Raw genomic sequence first — 17775 nt, forward strand, 5'->3', positions numbered from 1 at the left:
GCCACCATCCTAGGTGGATCCAAAATATCCTGAAAAGCCAGTACTGTAGGCTACGGAAAAATTGTAATAACGATGAGGATTATGTAGAGCAGAGTGCTTTATTAAAGAAAAAAATTGCTGATAAAGCCTTTCCTGAGCCCTTTTTGGACGCAGCACACGATACGTATTTAAAAGGTTACATAAGAAACAAGAAAGCTACACCGGAAACACAGTTTACCACACCCAGATTTGTAACACAGTTCCATAATAAATTTAAGAAAATGGAACAAGTGTTAACTAAACATTGGTCCATCCTTTTGGAGGATCCACATCTTTGGGAGAGTTTACCATCTAGGCCTAGAGTAGCATATAGGAGAGCCAGGAACATTAAAAACATGGTAGCCGCTAGCAAATTAAAAAGCAAAATTCAATCTCCCATGCAAAAGCTAAGCCTTATTCCTCTTACAGGCATGTACCAATGCCGTAAAAAAACGTGCCTTACTTGTAAGTATGTGACCCATGGCCAAAATACCATCAAAAGGCAAAACTTATCCCATTAGGAAGTTTTATAATTGTTCCACGGAATTTGTCATCTACTGTTTGACTTGCCTATGTGGTCTTTTTTATGTTGGGAGGACTATCCGCACCCTGAGAAAGAGGTATGGAGAGCATCGTCCTTTTGTGGAAGCGGGAGACAACAAGCATAGTGTCCCCCGCCAATTTTTAGTACATCATGATCGATCCTCCCTTAGGCTCAGGGTGTGGATTTTGGAATCCATACCAGTTACCTCCTCAACAGCCCAACGCTTCAAATGCTAATGCCAGAGAGAGGCATTCTGGATATATACTCTGGACACTCTGGTGCCGGGGGGGGCTCAATGAAGAAATATAAACCAATTCTTTAATCTAAAATTTGGACATCATAGCTCAACATTCTACTTTGACAGTTACCAATACGCCATTTTCCATTTTTTGGCAACTTTTCCCATGTGGCTGCAATATGGACACAAGCATGCAGCCTTATGCGTATATATTGCTATTATTATTATGATTTTTATTAGTTCCTTTTTATCATCATTTTCATGTATTATTATTATTATTATTATTATTATTATTAATATGATTTTGATTTTTATCATTACGATTTTTATTATTACTATTTTCATTATCATTATTTACCATTTTTCACTTTATTCATTATCATTTTATTTATTTTATTATTATATTTTTATTCTTTTTCTTCTAATTCTTCTTTCTTCTTATTTTTTCCTTCATTTTTATTGTTATATTTTATTTTTCTTTATTATTATTATTATATTTTATCATGTATCAAGATATTATTAAGATTCACAGTCAATTATATATCTTGTTTATATATATTGTTTGATATATATATATATTCTATATATTATTTTGTATATTGGTGATATCATTACTGTCACTATTATGTTTAGTTTCAGTTCTGTGTCACTAGTGTTGAGTTTTTAATTTTACTTTTATGTTGATAGCTTCCGGTGTGTGAATAATTCGTAATTAGTATTTGTGCATTTTAATAGTTTCTTTGCTGTTTTATTATGAATCACGCCAAATAGCATATCCCTATCTGTATATAGCATATTGTATTATTGGCCGCCTTATTTGTGCCCCTTGTGGACCTGCAAGTAATGGCCTTTAGGACCCAGCGGATGTTTACTGGCATCCATCCTATAATTTCCCTTGTCCAAGATGGCGCTACAGAGGCCTGAGGAAGGAGAGCATGCTCCGCAAACCCGTCGCCACCTGCATCATCACGTCACGACTGGTAAGTGACGTTGGAGAGTGTAAGACTGAAAAACCTCGCGCTTATGGTGAATAGATCTCAAAAAATTATATTGAATGAATAAATATATATGTGAGCTGCCTGCTGCAAGAAAAAAAGTGCAAATGCTTTTTTTAAAATGTGTTGATCAGTGATTGCGGCGCTGCTACAAAGTGTTTACGTGCATAAATAACATATAATACCATAAAATTCTCTAATACATGAATAATAAATAAATAATTGATATTAGAATAATATTTTCATAAAGTGCAAATCTCTATGCTGTGCTGAAAATTGTGCAAAAAATGACTTGTTAAATATCATAAATAAACAAGTGCAAAAAATAGTGCTATGCTAGAGTCCATATAATAGTCCTTTTTTCCAAATTATAAAAGTGCTGGTGCTTATTCCGTGCTGCTTGTGGGGTTTCCCCCTTTGTAGATCTACTTACCACAATGTGGCTTATACAAAGCAGAAAGTGATGGCCATGGTAATCCTTAGATTCCTTGGTGGTTCCTGAAAATCTGTAAGAATCCTTTTCCTTTTTAGATAATCCCAGATATCCTCATAAAAACAAAAGGCTTTCCATAGTGAAGACCGTTTAAAATTTGGATTTATTGAGGTAATAAGACAATGGGATACTCACAAACATGTTAAAAATAAAGACATCATGAGAATCAAACAGATATTTATATATGAGCAGACGGCACCAGCCTAAAAGGATTAATAATAGAACGACTCCAATAGACGCCGTATGAAGAGAGCAGGTTCCACATTCACTCTCTAGAGGGCAGTGTGTCCATAAATCGGCTATTATAATGATCGCAATCACAGTATAGATCATCTTTTATTTGTAATAAATCTGAGATTTAACTAAATCACGAGATAGCAATACAGCATTACAAACACGCAGCTAAGTGAAATACATAAGTAATTAGTTAGCACTGAGCGGTAACCGGAAGAGCCGCATAATGCATGAGTATTTATAGCACAGTGACAGGCTCGGTTAGCTAGCTACAGAAGACGCCGTGTTCAACAGCGAAACGCGTCTAGCCATTGGCCAAGCGGTCTGTCACATGATATCCAGTCGGTGAAGCGCACGCTGCGGGAGCAGCTAACCACCGAGCCGAGTGTATATCCACATGTCTTTGTTTTTAACATGTTTGTGAGTATCCCATTGTCTTATTACCTCAATAAATCCAAATTTTAAACGGTCTTCACTATGGAAAGCCTTTTGTTTTTATGAGGATATCTGGGATTATCTAAAAAGGAAAAGGATTCTTACGGATTTTCAGGAACCACCAAGGAATCTAAGGATTACCATGGCCATCACTTTCTGCTTTGTATAAGCCACATTGTGGTAAGTAGATCTACAAAGGACGTTGGAGAGTGCCCCTGCGTTCCAGCTACCAGGAAGCGCGGACATCCATCAGCTGTTACCGAGCGTCTGAGACCGCTGGAGCCATCCTGAATCACTGCTCCCATGGACGGACCATTGACACTACTATATGATGCTCCCTGTACACACTCGTTTGTGAGTACAATGGTGTTTAATTGCCATTTTATATTAAAGCCTTCCTACTGTACTTAGAGTGGCACCTGTTTTTCCTTTACAGTCAAGTTCCTCCACTCCCAAACTTGCTCATCCTGCTATGAAGTAAATGGTGCATCCCCCCCTGCCAACATTCTGCTGTTCTACTTTAATGATCCCAAAGCCCTCCAGGTCTGCCTTTACTTTAATATATCTCATAGCCCACTAAAGTTCCTCACCTGCAGGCTTCTTAATTACCTGGCCCACCAGGATACCAGACCACCTGTGGTCATTACTTTACAGTCCCCTGACGGTGGCCTTATTATTAATCCCAAGCTATTCACCACAGAGTTCCGTAATTTCTTTTGTACCTTGTACTTTGTTGACTTTGATGAAACAGCTGCCATCAGCGAGGGACCTGGATGGGGGGAATTCAAGTACACATAACTGGCAGCACCATTTAAGGAAAATTTTGCAGTGGGAAAAGGATCAGTAAAATCTTTTTTTCATCGAGTTAAGCTTTAATTTTTATTTTTTCCTGCAGATGTCCAAGGTTCGAATAGCACCATATTGCCATCATCACATCCTTCCAAATGTTCCTCTTCTGGGATTCACCCAGCAGCTCCCAATGTGGATTACTGGCACCGGCAAGGAGCACATTATCCTTACTGTCCAAGTTAAATAATTTTCATGGCTTCCCACTTTCATGCCAGTAATCCTACCCAGTAGCCCTATTGCTCAGTGCCAACCACTGGTAAGATAGAAAATAGAAGGGTTCCTGCACAGGAAGTTGAAACACTGTAATTAAATCGGATTTACGCAGTATTCTTAAAAATAACTTTTACTATACTTTAGGTTTGAATGAAATTAGAATCCACAATTGGTATCTGTAATTGGTAGCGGTTAATAACATACAGGTAGTGCAGAATTATTAGGCAAATGAGTATTTTTGAGGATTAATTTTATTATTGAACAACAACCGTGTTCTCAATGAACCCAAAAAACTCATTAATATCAAAGCTGACTATTTTTGGAAGTAGTTTTTAGTTTGTTTTTAGTTTTAGCTATTTTAGGGGGATATCTGTGTGTGCAGGTGACTATTACTGTGCATAATTATTAGGCAACTTAACAAAAATCAAATATACTGTATACCCATTTCAATTATTTATTTTTACCAGTGAAACCAATATAACATCTCAACATTCACAAATATACATTTCTGACATTCAAAAACAAAACAAAAACAAATCAGTGACCAATATAGCCACCTTTCTTTGCAAGGACACTCAAAAGCCTGCCATCCATGGATTTTGTCATTGTTTTGATCTGTTCACCATCAACATTGCGTGCAGCAGCAACCACAGCCTCCAAGACACTGTTCAGAGAGGTGTACTGTTTTCCCTCCTTGTAAATCTCACATTTGATGATGGACCACAGGTTCTCAATGGGGTTCAGATCAGGTGAACAAGGAGGCCATGTCATTAGCTTTTCTTCTTTTATACCCTTTCTGGCCAGCCACGCTGTGGAGTACTTGGACGCGTGTGATGGAGCATTGTCCTGCATGAAAATCATGTTTTTCTTGAAGGATGCAGACTTCTTCCTGTACCACTGCTAGAAGAAGGTGTCTTCCAGAAACTGGCAGTAGGACTGGGAGTTGAGCTTGACTCCATCCTCAACCCGAAAAGGCCCCACAAGCTCATCTTTGCTGATACCAGCCCAAACCAGTACTCCACCTCCACCTTGCTGGCGTCTGAGTCGGACTGGAGCTCTCTGCCCTTTACCAATCCAGCCACGGGCCCATCCATCAAGACTCACTCTCATTTCATCAGTCCATAAAACCTTTGAAAAATCAGTCTTGAGATATTTCTTGGCCCAGTCTTGACATTTCAGCTTGTGTGTCTTGTTCAGTGGTGGTCGGCTTTCAGCCTTTCTTACCTTGGCCATGTCTCTGAGTATTGCACACCTTGTGCTTTTGGGCACTCCAGTGATGTTGCAGCTCTGAAATATGGCCAAACTGGTGGCAAGTGGCATCTTGGCAGCTGCACGCTTGACTTTTCTCAGTTCATGGGCTGTTATTTTGCGCCTTGGTTTTTCCACACGCTTCTTGCGACCCTGTTGACTATTTTGAATGAAATGCTTGATTGTTCGATGATCACGCTTCAGAAGCTTTGCAATTTTAAGAGTGCTGCATCCCTCTGCAAGATATCTCACTATTTTTGACTTTTCTGAGCCTGTCAAGTCCTTCTTTTGACCCATTTTGCCCAAGGAAAGGAAGTTGCCTAATAATTATGCACACCTGATATAGGGTGTTGATGTCATTAGACCACACCCCTTCTCATTACAGAGATGCACATCACCTAATATGCTTAATTGGTAGTGACTTTCGAGCCTATACAGCTTGGAGTAAGACAACATGCATAAAGAGGATGATGTGGTCAAAATACTAATTTGCCTAATAATTCTGCACTCCCTGTATTTCCTGCGAACATGAAGCATACTAACAAGCAGAGTGTAGGAAAACACAAATGTGCACATTATGGTGTTTTGTTTTCTCCAACTAACAGGCATCTATCATTGTCTGGTACAAAAAGTTATATTTTGAATGACCACCTGAATACTGTAGTTCAATACTCATATTATGTCTTCATATTCATTATGTTTACAGGTACAGTGAACAAAGGAAACTTATGAATTTAGAACAGGTATTGGCTGATAGAATGTGGCATATACTGATTGTATTATCTGTACCTATATTAGACTGTCATGTAGAAAAAATATTACTGTCAATTAGTAAATGCAAATTACATTATTCCTTCTTATGACAATAAAATGTAATCAATTTACATCCTCTGTCATCTGTGTTTATGTATATGTGTCACTGACACATTTTTCCACTTTGCACGGAGCATTCAATCAGCACAACAAAACGTGATTACTACTTAGCAATTGACTAATCATGTTGTGTACAGGAGGCAACTAGAAATTCCAGGGAATTGCAATTTAAGTAAGAGACAACAGCATACTTACATGTACTAGGTGCGAAAATTCATTAACCATGTCATTCAGGTCAAGTAAATCCTAATGGGAAAGTGAACAGAAAATAAAATGTAAAAAATGTAAATGCAAAACAAGCCTGAGATCCTTCATTTATCAGATAATATACACACAGTACATAAGTAAACATGGCAGCATTGGGGACAAGGCCAAGACACGGCGCTGTGAAGACATGTCCCTAGACAGCTCCCTTCCCCCTGTGATATACTTCAGCTGTAATATACAGTTTTGACCTAGTCACCCACATGCCCAAAGGCAAGAAAGTCTCTAAACCCCAGCAGGAAATTATTGAGGACTTATTTAACCCCCCCCCCCCCACTCACTTTGGAAACAAGATCGACATCTGTTCCCAATATGGTGCGGCTTCGGGAATTTGGCTATGCTGCACAAGACCCGGAGCCACAGGAGAGGAGTGCAGGTAGGGATGTGCTGCTCTCTCCCTCCACCCATGCTGCCTACAGTGCCATTTCGACTCCTAGCCCGCTGGCTGCCCAAGCTCTTTTAGACACATCAAACCTCTTGTTCCTACCCACTAAAGTGCGGATGACTGACAGTGAACTCAGAGAACTCTGCAAGTTGTAAAGCAGATATAGACTTTCTTGAGGCACACATTAAAGAGCGCTAACATGAGAAATTGGCCTTGAATACAATGATTGATCCTCCCTAATATGGTGGGCTTCATACCCGATAGAGAGGCTAAAGTAAATACCACAGGGACATGGAGGTCATGCTGGATAACAGACCAGGCAAGGATGTCCCCTTTCCCCCATCGTTTGTATCCTCACATTGCAACCCCTCCTATGCCATGTCAGGGCAAACTCAAACATCTCCAGTCTACAAATATCTCAGGAGGAGCACAAAGTCGCAGGTTATGCAGACGACCTGTTTTTCTTCATCACCCAGCCTCTCACCTCCCTCCTGAATTTCATGGAAGATTTTGGAAGTATAGTGAGTTATCTAACTTCAAAATACATTTTAAAATTTCAAGGCTTTAAACATTAATCTCTCATAGGCCACTGTTGATGCACTGAGGCCTCACTTCACATTTAAGTGGGCTCACTACCACATTTGCTACATGGGGACCAGTGTTAATTTTGTCAACGAAAAGGTGTTCGTCAAAGTTTTCATCAGTGGCATTTTTACATTGACAAAAACTAAACAAAAAGTACAGCACATTTTCGTCCGCTGACGAAAACTATGACAAAAATCAAACCCGTTTTCGTTAACGAACCAAACGGGACAAAAATGTGAGGCAGGCACATTTACTAACTTCCAGTTTTCACTGAGCTTCACCTGCTTACGCTCTCATCAAACAAGTGAGTTGAAGCGACTGTGTGCACAATCCTTGACGACTGCCAGAGACCAGAGCAGCACTGTGCATTACAGGCCATCCCTTAGACCTGGGAATACCATCCAGCACTGTGCAACATTACAGGCCTCCTCTGACAAGTGACCACCGTCATGGTGGCATCCAGAGCACTGTGCATTACAGGCCATCCCTCAGACCTGAGACCACCATCCAGCACTCTGCAGCATTACAGGCCTCCCTAGACCACCGTTCAGAGCACTCTGTAGCATTACAGGCCTCCTCAGACCACCATCCAGAGTGGCTAAATCTGTATCTGTGAATTTGTTCAAACCTTAATACCATAAATAATAACATGATAATGGGATTTTTGACTTACCATAAAATCCATTTCTCTGATTCTCTGATGTTCATTGACGGACAAAGCTCCTGATTCTTCTTAACCATTGGGTTATACTGCCTCTTACAGGAGTAGGACACTAGGCAGGAAAAAGCTCAACTATGCCTATGGGCAGTCCCAGGGGGTATACACCCACTCTCAGCTATAGGCACTGAGTTATATTACAAGCAGTGTCAGAAGAAAGCCAACTCCACAGAGGGGTGGGCGCTGTATCCGTCAATTAACTTTAGAGAAATAGATTTTACAGCAAGTCAAAAATCCCATTTTTCTTTTGTTCATTGATGGACACAGCTCCTGATTCTTCTTAACCATTGGGACGTCCCAAGGCAGTGTTAAACATGAGGGGTAGGAAAAAAGCAGAAAAAAATTTCCAAAGCTAACTACAGCCAACCAAATAACATGAAGCTCAACCATAAACAAATGAAGCTGAAAAAAACAATATATCCTCAAAGAGGACCAGTCCTCTTAACAGCAGCCAGCAAAACATTGCGGCCAAAAGAAGCATCTACAGATGCCAACACATCCACTTTATAAAAATTTTGTAAAAGTGTGCACTGACGACCAGGTGGCCGACTTGCAAACCTGCGTCACTGAGACACAGGAGACACTAAGCGCACTAATAGAGTGCTCATTGACAGGGAAAGGTGGAACCTGACCCCTGATGCAATAGGCCTGAACCACCGTCTGTCTGATCCATTTGGAAATGGTCACAGAAGAAGCAGACAACCCTTTGTGAAGTCCGTCCGTGAACACAAATAAAAGAGTCTGACTTCCTAAAAGACTCCGTAGCTGCAGGGTACACCCTAATTGCCCAGACCACATCCAAGGCATGCAAGGTAATTTCCTTTGGCCGACACAGGGAAGGCAACACAATGTCTTTATTCAAATGAAAGTCAGAGACCACCATAGGAAGGAATGACACACAGGAGCGAAGCACCACCTTATCCTTGTGAATCATCAATAAGGTGGACAGGATAACGCTGCCAGTTCCAACACCCTGCGCGCAGAGGTGATAGCCACCAAAAAGACCACCTTCTGGGGCAGCATAAGCAGGGAACCTCCTGAATATTTTCAAAGGAAGGCTTCCGTAGAGCTGAAAGCACCACATTAAGATTCCAGGGCGGCAACTGAACCCGCACTGAAAGAACCAAATGTCAGAAACCCTGAAGAAAGGTCACTGGAAAAAGACCGCCAAAGCCGATACCTGGCCCTTGATGGTACTCAAGGCCAATTTCTGTTCAACCCCCCGTTAACGGAAGGTTAAGATCCGACCAACCGAGAATGAACCCCATGAGACTCACACCACGCAATGTACGTCTTCCACGTACAATGGTAGATCTTCCTAGAAGTAGATTTCCTAGCCTTCAACAGCATAGGAATCACCAACTTAGACAAACCTCCATCCTTCAGCACTTGGCGTTTAACAGCCAAGCAGTCAAAGCCAGCGACTGTAAAGTAGGATGGAAGATCGGTCCTTGGGACAGCCGATCCTCCCTGAGAGGAAGCCCCCAAAGAGCATCAACAACCAGCTGTACCTGATCGGCGAACCAAGACCGGTGAGGTCAGTCTGGACGGAATCCCTTCTGCTTTGATCCTGCACAGGAGTCGTGGCAAATTTGAGAGGGTTGGAACGGATCGGTCAGCCCACCTTAGAATGCCGGTGAGGTCAGTCTGGACTGAATCCCTTCTGCTTTGATCCTGCACAGGAGTCGTGGCAAATTTGATCGGTCAGCCCACCTTAGAATGCCGGTGAGGTCAGTCTGGACGGAATCCCTTCTGCTTTGATACTGCACAGGAGTCGTGGCAAATTTGAGAGGGTTGGAACGGATCGGTCAGCCCACCTTAGAATGCCGGCTACTTACAGAGCCGCCAGGACATTACTTGTGCCCCCATGGTGATTGACATAGACCACGGCCGTGGCATTGTCCAAATTAATTAGTACCAGACACCCCTGAAGACGAATTGTCCAATGAGCCAGACAAAGGCTGATCACTCAGAGTTCCAGAACATTAATCAGCAGTCTGGACTCTGCCACAGTCCAGACCCCCTCCCTGAGCACATGTGTGCTGAGGACGCCTCCCACCCGGACAGGCTGGCATCTGTGGTGACAATCGTCCAGTACAGGGGGAGAAGTGCGAGAGAACGAAGCCACCTCTAGAGACCGTGGATCCTTGTCCCATTTCACCAGAATCTCTTTAGCAGAGATCTTGTGTGGAACTGTGCAAACAGACCCCCTCAAGTGTAGACACCATCAGGCCCAGCACCAACATGCAAGCCCAGAGGGATGACCATCTGATGAACAACAGAAGCTGAATTGTCTCCTGCAATGTCTGGAGTTTTTTCTGAGGAAGAAACACTCTGGCTGAGGCCGAGTCCAGTGTCAGGCCCAGATAGTCCAGTTTTTATGGACAGAACCAAAGCAGACTCCTGAAGGTTCAGAATCCAACAGAACTCCCTCAGAGTTCGCAGAGCAATCTCCAGTTGTCCATCAGAGCAGTCGGAGACACCGCTCGCAGAAGAAGATCGTCCACGTACCCCAGTACTGCGATCCCCGGCTGACTCAAGCAATGCCAGCACGGGGCCAACAATCTTGTGAAGACCCGAGCAGCGGAGCTGTTGCACGCGCTTCGAAACATGTAACCGCCCCCTCTGACGTCACTTCTGGTATGTGCGTTCCAGGCTGGTCTCGAAAACCAGGTGGCCATCTTGAGGATCTAGGAGGGCAGTGACAGCAGACCTGCCGCTTTGTCTGTGTGGGATTACGAGCTTGCTTGACATCACATTCCTGTGAGCGTTTTTAACCGCATTATATCAACAAATACTGGTGTTGCTGCACTTAGAAGCGCCTTAATTTCTGTTCATCATGGAAGAACTCAGACTGCAATCCCCCCAACAGTCCCCCCCCCTTTTTTTCCCTCTCTCTTTTTTGAGTACCCTGGTCAGCAGATACCTACATTTTCTGGGCCTTGAAATGTGTTCAATGAATCCTCTCTTTCTGTATATGTCAATGAGGTTAACAATTTAACAATGCCTGGGTATCATATCATTATATGCCTTTTGTTGACATTCCACACCCTCCATGCGTTTTCCTTGGGTGCTGTGTTTATTTTTGTCCCACCATGTACTTTTAACTATGTCATTTTGATAAAAAAATGTAAATATGTTTTTTTTTAAATGGTCGTTTTAAAAGTAGAGCTACTTTTTTTTTTTTGGACAGAGTAGGGGAGGGTTACAACTAGGGATCGACCAATTATCGGCAACACCTATATATCGGGGGCCGACATGCACTTTCCCCGATATATCGGAATCGGCCCCTGAGGTTACTGATATTGCCAATATTTAGGGAAAGTGCATGTACCGGGGTGATGCCTGCAGCTAGAGGCATCACCCCGGTACCAGTGTCCAAAGCCGATGGTCGGCTGACTTGCAACGACAACCGATGCGGCTGAAAAGCTGCTCGGCTGTCATTACAAGGAGTGGGAGGGGACGTCCCCCCTCTCCCGCCGCCTTTCGCGGTGGGACGGAAGACCCGGGCATCCTACCTCCACCGCCGCTGAAGAGAAGACCTGGGTCTCCATGTAAAAAACCCTGAAGTGATGTCATGACATATATATATTCCGGGCTATCCAGAAATGCAATGCTTCTGTTCACCATTTGCAAGTACAATTTGGCAGCCTGACCGAAGCTGTGTTATTGATCTGTCAGGACCTTCAGAAGGTTAGAGAGCACACTACTGCAGCTGAAGGCAGGATTAGTGAGCTGGAAGATCAGTTGCCCCCCTCGACCAGGGACTTTCAGGACACTGCTCGGCTGACCAGGGCCCTGGAAGCGCCGGGCTGAAGACATGGAGAATCGCCTTCGGCGAAACAATGTCAGGATCGTGGATCTCCCAAAAAAGGTGGAGGGTAGAGATCCCACGGGCTTTGTTGAACTCTGGCTGACAGACATTTTTGTCAAAAATGCCTTTTCCCCTCTTTATGCCGTTGAGAGGGCCCACAGGGCCCCCCTCGTCCCCTCCAGCCCGGCCGCCCTCCACGCACCATGCTTGCATGCCTGCTTAACTACAATGATAGAGACTATACTGCGGCTGGCCAGGGAACACCATGATGTCCAGTTTAATAGAGTGAGAGTCTCTTTCTACCCTGATTTCTCAGCTGACGTCCAAAAAAACAGGGTGAAATTCTCTGCAGTTAAACAACGCCTGCGGCAACTGCAGGCCTCATATGCTATGTTGACCACGTTCTACGTCCTCGCCCGCCTCCACTGGAGGGAGGTGATTGAGGCAGGTGTCCCTCCTGTTGGCTGTTGAGGGGTCAAAGTGGTGTACTATTATCCCCCTGTTTATACCGCTGTGGAGACCTGATGGGAATGTCCAATCATTCTTGCTGATTTAGAGCTCAAGGGATCTGACCATACCGCGGACCTTTGGTTCATCTAACTGTTCCAATTTACCCCCTTAACTGTTGCTACCTCTCTGCCCCTACTCTGTATCTGTTGGGTTCAGTAGTCCTAAGTAGTGGGGTGCTGTTTCATCTGGAGAGTTCTCCAGCCCTGTTTGTTTTGGTGCTGGGTGGGCTGGGCCTTTTGAGTGATGGTTTGCTTTGCAGCCCGGGGAACATGCCCACCGGCACCCCAGTTCTTATATTGCCTGTTTCATTTAATGGCCCTGTTGGCCACTTATATGAGTCCAACCGGGGCTTGCCCTGGATACTATACCTGCATCGGTGAATTTAGTCTCCACACTTCTGCACACCCTAGTATATATGCAACGAGGCCTGCATTGTCATCTGCTTGTGGGCCCCTTATTGTATTAATTACATTCCAGCCATAGTGGGATCCTTCGGGAGCTGGTGGCATACTTGATAAAGCACCCTGAGGTTCCTGTATATATTATTGGTGATTTTAATTGTGTATGTGACAGGACTCTTGATAGACACTCTGCCGTGGCGGGGGGGAGGGGGCTCAGGTCGTACGACCCTGGCTAAACTGGCCGAGGAATTGGGATGGGTGGACCCATGGCGACTCAGACACCCCGATGAAAAGGTTTTTTCATGCTTTTCCAAAACTCATATGTCGCGATCCCGTATAGACCTGTGCCTCTGCTCCAAGGCCGCGCTCAGATATGTCTCTAGTATTAGGTATGATCCGAGGGGTGTGTCTGACCACTCCCCCCTGGTCTTATACCTGGAGGTGCGGCCCAGTGCTACCTTGCGGAAAGCTCCCTGGAAGCTGAAAGCCTTTTGGCTGAACCGGTTTCCCTCCGACAATGACATCAAGACTAAGTTGTTGGAGTACTGGCAGGTACATGCTGGTGAAGGGGAGCTTGGAATTAAATGGGAGGCGTTCAAGGCCTACATGAGGGGTCTGTTTATAGCTGAGGTTCAATCCATTAAGAGGAAAACGGCCGCTCAGGGGTACAGGCTGAGGAGTTGGTTTTTCTGCCTGGAGGCTCGTTTTATTGTGGACCCCTCGGAGGCCAAGCGGGAGGGCTGGTTTGCGGCGCAGGAAGCCCTCTTGCGCATCAACACCTCTGGGGCTGAGAGGAAACGATTTTTCAATCTTTTACCATTTTATGAGGAGGGGGAGTGTACTGGACGCCTCCTGGCTAAAATAGCTCATTCCCATCAGACTTCCCCCTCGATTGGGGCCCTAAGGGGGAGTGAGGGTCGTTTAGCGAATACTCCTGATAAGAGTCATGGATGTTCTGGTGTCGTACTACTCGTCTTTATATCAGTCGCGGCAGACCCACTCTATGATGGATCTCTTGGAATATGTGGAGGCCATCCCACTGTTGTCCCTGTCTGAGTCAGAGAGGGGCCTTCTTGATGCCCCCCTGACTCTGGAGGAATTGCACCATGCCACTTCCCTCTTTCCTAATACTAAAGCCCCGGGCGAGGATGGGATCCCAATTGAAGTGTATAAGACATATGTGGAGGAAACGGTGTTGCATCTTCTGGAGGTATTTATGGAGGCGAAACAGAACATGCGGCTGCCCCCTTCAATGTGCAAAGCTAACATTATTCTCCTAATAAAGCCAGGTAAGGATAGACTGGATCCGGGTTCTTACAGACCTACCGTATATCCCTTCTGTAAAGTGACAATAAAATCCTAGCGAAGGATCTGGCATTGAGACTTAATCAGGTTATTGCCTCCGTCATCCATTCGGACCAGTCAGGGTTTATGCCTCAGAAGTCGACTTCTATTAACTTTCGCAGGCTTTTCCTGAACCTGCAATCTCCGGTGGATAATGGTGGCAATAGAGCTTTGTTATCCTTAGATGCGCAGAAAGCATTTGATAGCGTGGAGTGGGGCTGTTATGCATAAATTTGGGTTTGGGTAGGAATTCTTCTCCTGGGTTCAGTTTCTTTATTATTCCCCTGTGGCGCCAATCCGGGAGAATGGGCGCATGTCCCCTCTCCTTTTCGCTCCACCGGGGCACTAGGCAGGGCTGTCCTTTGTCCCCGTTGTTATTCTCACTAGCTATAGAGCCCCGTGCTGCAATTATTAGATCTAACCAGAAAATTGTGGGCTTTAAATACGGCGCCTTGGAGGAAGAAATCATGCTATACGCGGATGACACCATGCTTTCACTGGGCGACACGTCCCAGTCCCTTTCGGAAGCAATGTCTGTTATTACGGACTTTGGTTCCTACTCTGGCCTCCTTATTAACTGGACTAAGTCCTCTCTGATGTTTCTGGATGTGGCACCTGGTGGCCAGTCCTTGTCAGCTGCGGGAATTCCCATTTCTAGTGAATTCCGTTTTTCTGGTATACAGGTCACCCCTAAACCGTTAGATTTTGCTAGCCTTAACATAACGCCCCTGCTATTTAGATTTCGGGAGAAGGTGAAAGTCTGGTCCCGGTTCCGCTTGTCTTTAGTGGGTAGGGCCAACCTGATTAAAATGATTCTTATGCTGCAATTGTTATATGTCCTCCATAACTCTCCGGTGGTCATTACTCTGAGGGTGTTCCATATTGTCAACTCCATTTTTAGGTCTCTTCTGTGGTTGTCTAAAAACCCCAGGTTTAAGCTGGAACACCTTCAGCGACCTAAGGACTTTGGGGGTCTAGCACTCCCAAATCCATGGCTGTATTATTTGGCTTACCATTTACAGCATGTAGCCCGGGCTATGGGGTGTGGTGTGGGGGGGGGGGGGGAGTCCACTGCCCTTCTCATGGCGGGAGGATCAGTGGATACAGTCCCCAGCCCCTGTGTTTCACTTTATGTCCGAGGTGGGTTCCCTTTAGGGATTCATATCACACTGCTATTCCTTACTATTGTGTTCCTTTTTGTAACAGCACCCCCCTGCGCATGGCAGCCTACTGGGAAAATGATGTTAGCTCCTTTGAGGATGAGCAGTGGGAGGAGGCCCTTCAGGCGGTTCAGCTAAGCTCTTTCAATGTAGCACAGAGGTTGTCTCAGCTCTATATACTTCACAGGTCCCACTACACCCGGCACGGCTGCATAGGATGGGTAGGCGGGACACACCTCTCTGTACCAGGTGCATGAGGGACCATGGGGATTAAGCGCATCTTCTGTGGCGGTGTCCGAAACTCCACGTATACTGCAAGGGGGTGTTCGACACTCTGTCGGGGGCTTTTGGGATCACACTGTCAGAGGATCCTAAGCTGTGCCTGTTGGGAATTATGGGCGAGGTCCAGATCCCTGAGATTACCAAACAGGTAATTCTGAGGGCCTTGTTTCAGGCCAGGAAACTAATCTTGAGGCACTGGATCTCCCCGAGTCCTCCTTCTATTAAGGAATGTATTGTCTAGATGGGGGAGGTGATTAGATTGGAGAAATACATTTATCAACACAGGGGTAGCCCGGGCAAGTTTGAGAAGCTGTGGACTCCCTGGCTGGCAGTGCCTGGCTTAGCGCCGGTGGATCTGGTGCTGGAAAGACTGGTAGCTGGTGGGCTGTGAGTGTAATCTTTGACACTTTTGTGGGGTATGCAACTTGATAGTATGTGGGGGGCGGGAATGTCTCTTGTTTATATGAAGGTTACTGTGGGTTGCCTGCTTGGGTGCCAGGAGTGCTGTATTTTCTCCTATTTTGTTTGGTTACTGACTGTATGCAGGATGTTTATCACATTTGTTTGTTGTATGTATTTTGGGGGGCGTGCCTGCCCTGGACTCTGACTTGGATTTGTTTTCTTTGCACAAAGTTTAATAAAGTATTTTCTTGGTATAAAAAAAAAAAAAACTATATCGGTCGATCACTAGTTACAACCCCTGTCATATTTTTTTTTCGCCATCTGTGTCCCATTCGGGAGATTTCCCTTCACTTCCTGTTCCATGGCCTAAACAGAAAGTAAGAGGAAATCCCTGCAAATTGAGGGAATTGCTTGAGGATTTCTGGTCATCAGAACTAGTGTCCCAATTGGAAGATTTCCTATCTATTACTTTTCTGGGGACAACCCAAAATTTGGCATTTTCTTTTACTTTCATTTTCAATAATAAAGTAAATGTAAACAGGACAAATTGAGAATGAGAATCTCATTAACAGGGGCACAGACAGCAAAAAAAAAAAAAAAAAAAAGACACGTGTCCTTATCCCTCTCCACTCTATCCTAAACAAAAAAAAAAAAAAAAACTTTTGCATTTAGTTATACTTTAACAAAATACAAAAGGTAATGCATTGAATGTGTACCTTTTGCAGCGAATTCCAGGATTCTGAGGCAATCTGACCTTGAATTTCTAAGAACTGTGCATCAATTTGGCTCTCAGAATCTTTTACACAAGAACCTACAGAAAAAGTAAACAATTTAGAAAGTGAACACCAAAACCAAGGAAACACTAAAACTGCTACAGCCCTTCCCTGTGGCAACTAGAGTACTTTTACCCATGTACCAGTTCTGTTCTTCCTGGACTTGAAAAATTAAAAGGGTTTCCTTACTTGCTAACAACATTCAAGATATGAGTAAAAACGAAAAAACAGACACTAACCCATTTCTGCTCACAATCTGTATATAAACATTGCCACATTCTAAGAAATATTTTTATAAACACCACCGCTATGAGAGCTGACACTATGTGTAAGATTTGTTAATACTGGCGCACACAGAATCTGGTGCAGCTCTGCATAGTAACCAATCAGCTTCTAGGTTTTGTCAAAGCTTAATTGAACAAGCTGAAGTTAGAAGCGGATTGGTTACTATCCACAGCTACATGAGATTCTGTGTGCACCAGTTTTAGTAAATTACCCCTTTGTGTGCATTGGGACTTTCAATCCTGCTTCTTACTGATAGCCTAAATGGAGGAAAGGATTGGGACTTTAGATGAAGTGGAAACCAGAACGCTGGGAAATATGAACAATAGAACCATTTTGTTGCTATACACCAGCAATTAACAAAGTACAACATGTGAAATGTCAATTCCTTTATAATCAACACAATCAAAACACTTGGGTCAGTCTGATATATGTGCAAGTACAACGATTATATGTATATATCAAGAGTATAGGGACTGAAGGCACTCCGTATATGCCACATAGTCCATAATTATTCCATTGTTGTCATAGTATAGATAGTCTGCAGGGTACACCATGGCAATGAATGCTGAATCATCAACTTGCTGCAGCAGTCATGGACCTAGTTTGTATCGTGTGTATATAAAAAAAATACACAAAAATACAATAAACGTACAAAAGGTAAGTAGACGTTAAAAAATGATTAAGTAGCGATGGAGTCCTGTATGGTTGAAAA

The 17775-nt window shown here is 44.0% G+C and overlaps 1 protein-coding gene across 1 annotated transcript in view; it reads right to left on the reverse strand.

The window, feature by feature from the left end:
• Positions 1 to 17775, reverse strand: part of STX17 (syntaxin 17) — a 194427-nt gene that overhangs the window by 58262 nt on the left and 118390 nt on the right. Inside the window, exons 4-5 of the mRNA XM_082259653.1 lie at positions 16722 to 16816; positions 6336 to 6386 (exon numbers count right to left, since the gene is read on the reverse strand). Coding sequence (XP_082115779.1) covers positions 6336 to 6386; positions 16722 to 16816 — 146 coding nt within the window. The remainder of the gene's footprint in view (positions 1 to 6335; positions 6387 to 16721; positions 16817 to 17775) is intronic.

Source organism: Pelophylax lessonae (assembly GCF_965119305.1).
Source record: "Pelophylax lessonae genome assembly, chromosome: 5".
Lineage (NCBI taxonomy): Eukaryota > Metazoa > Chordata > Amphibia > Anura > Ranidae > Pelophylax > Pelophylax lessonae.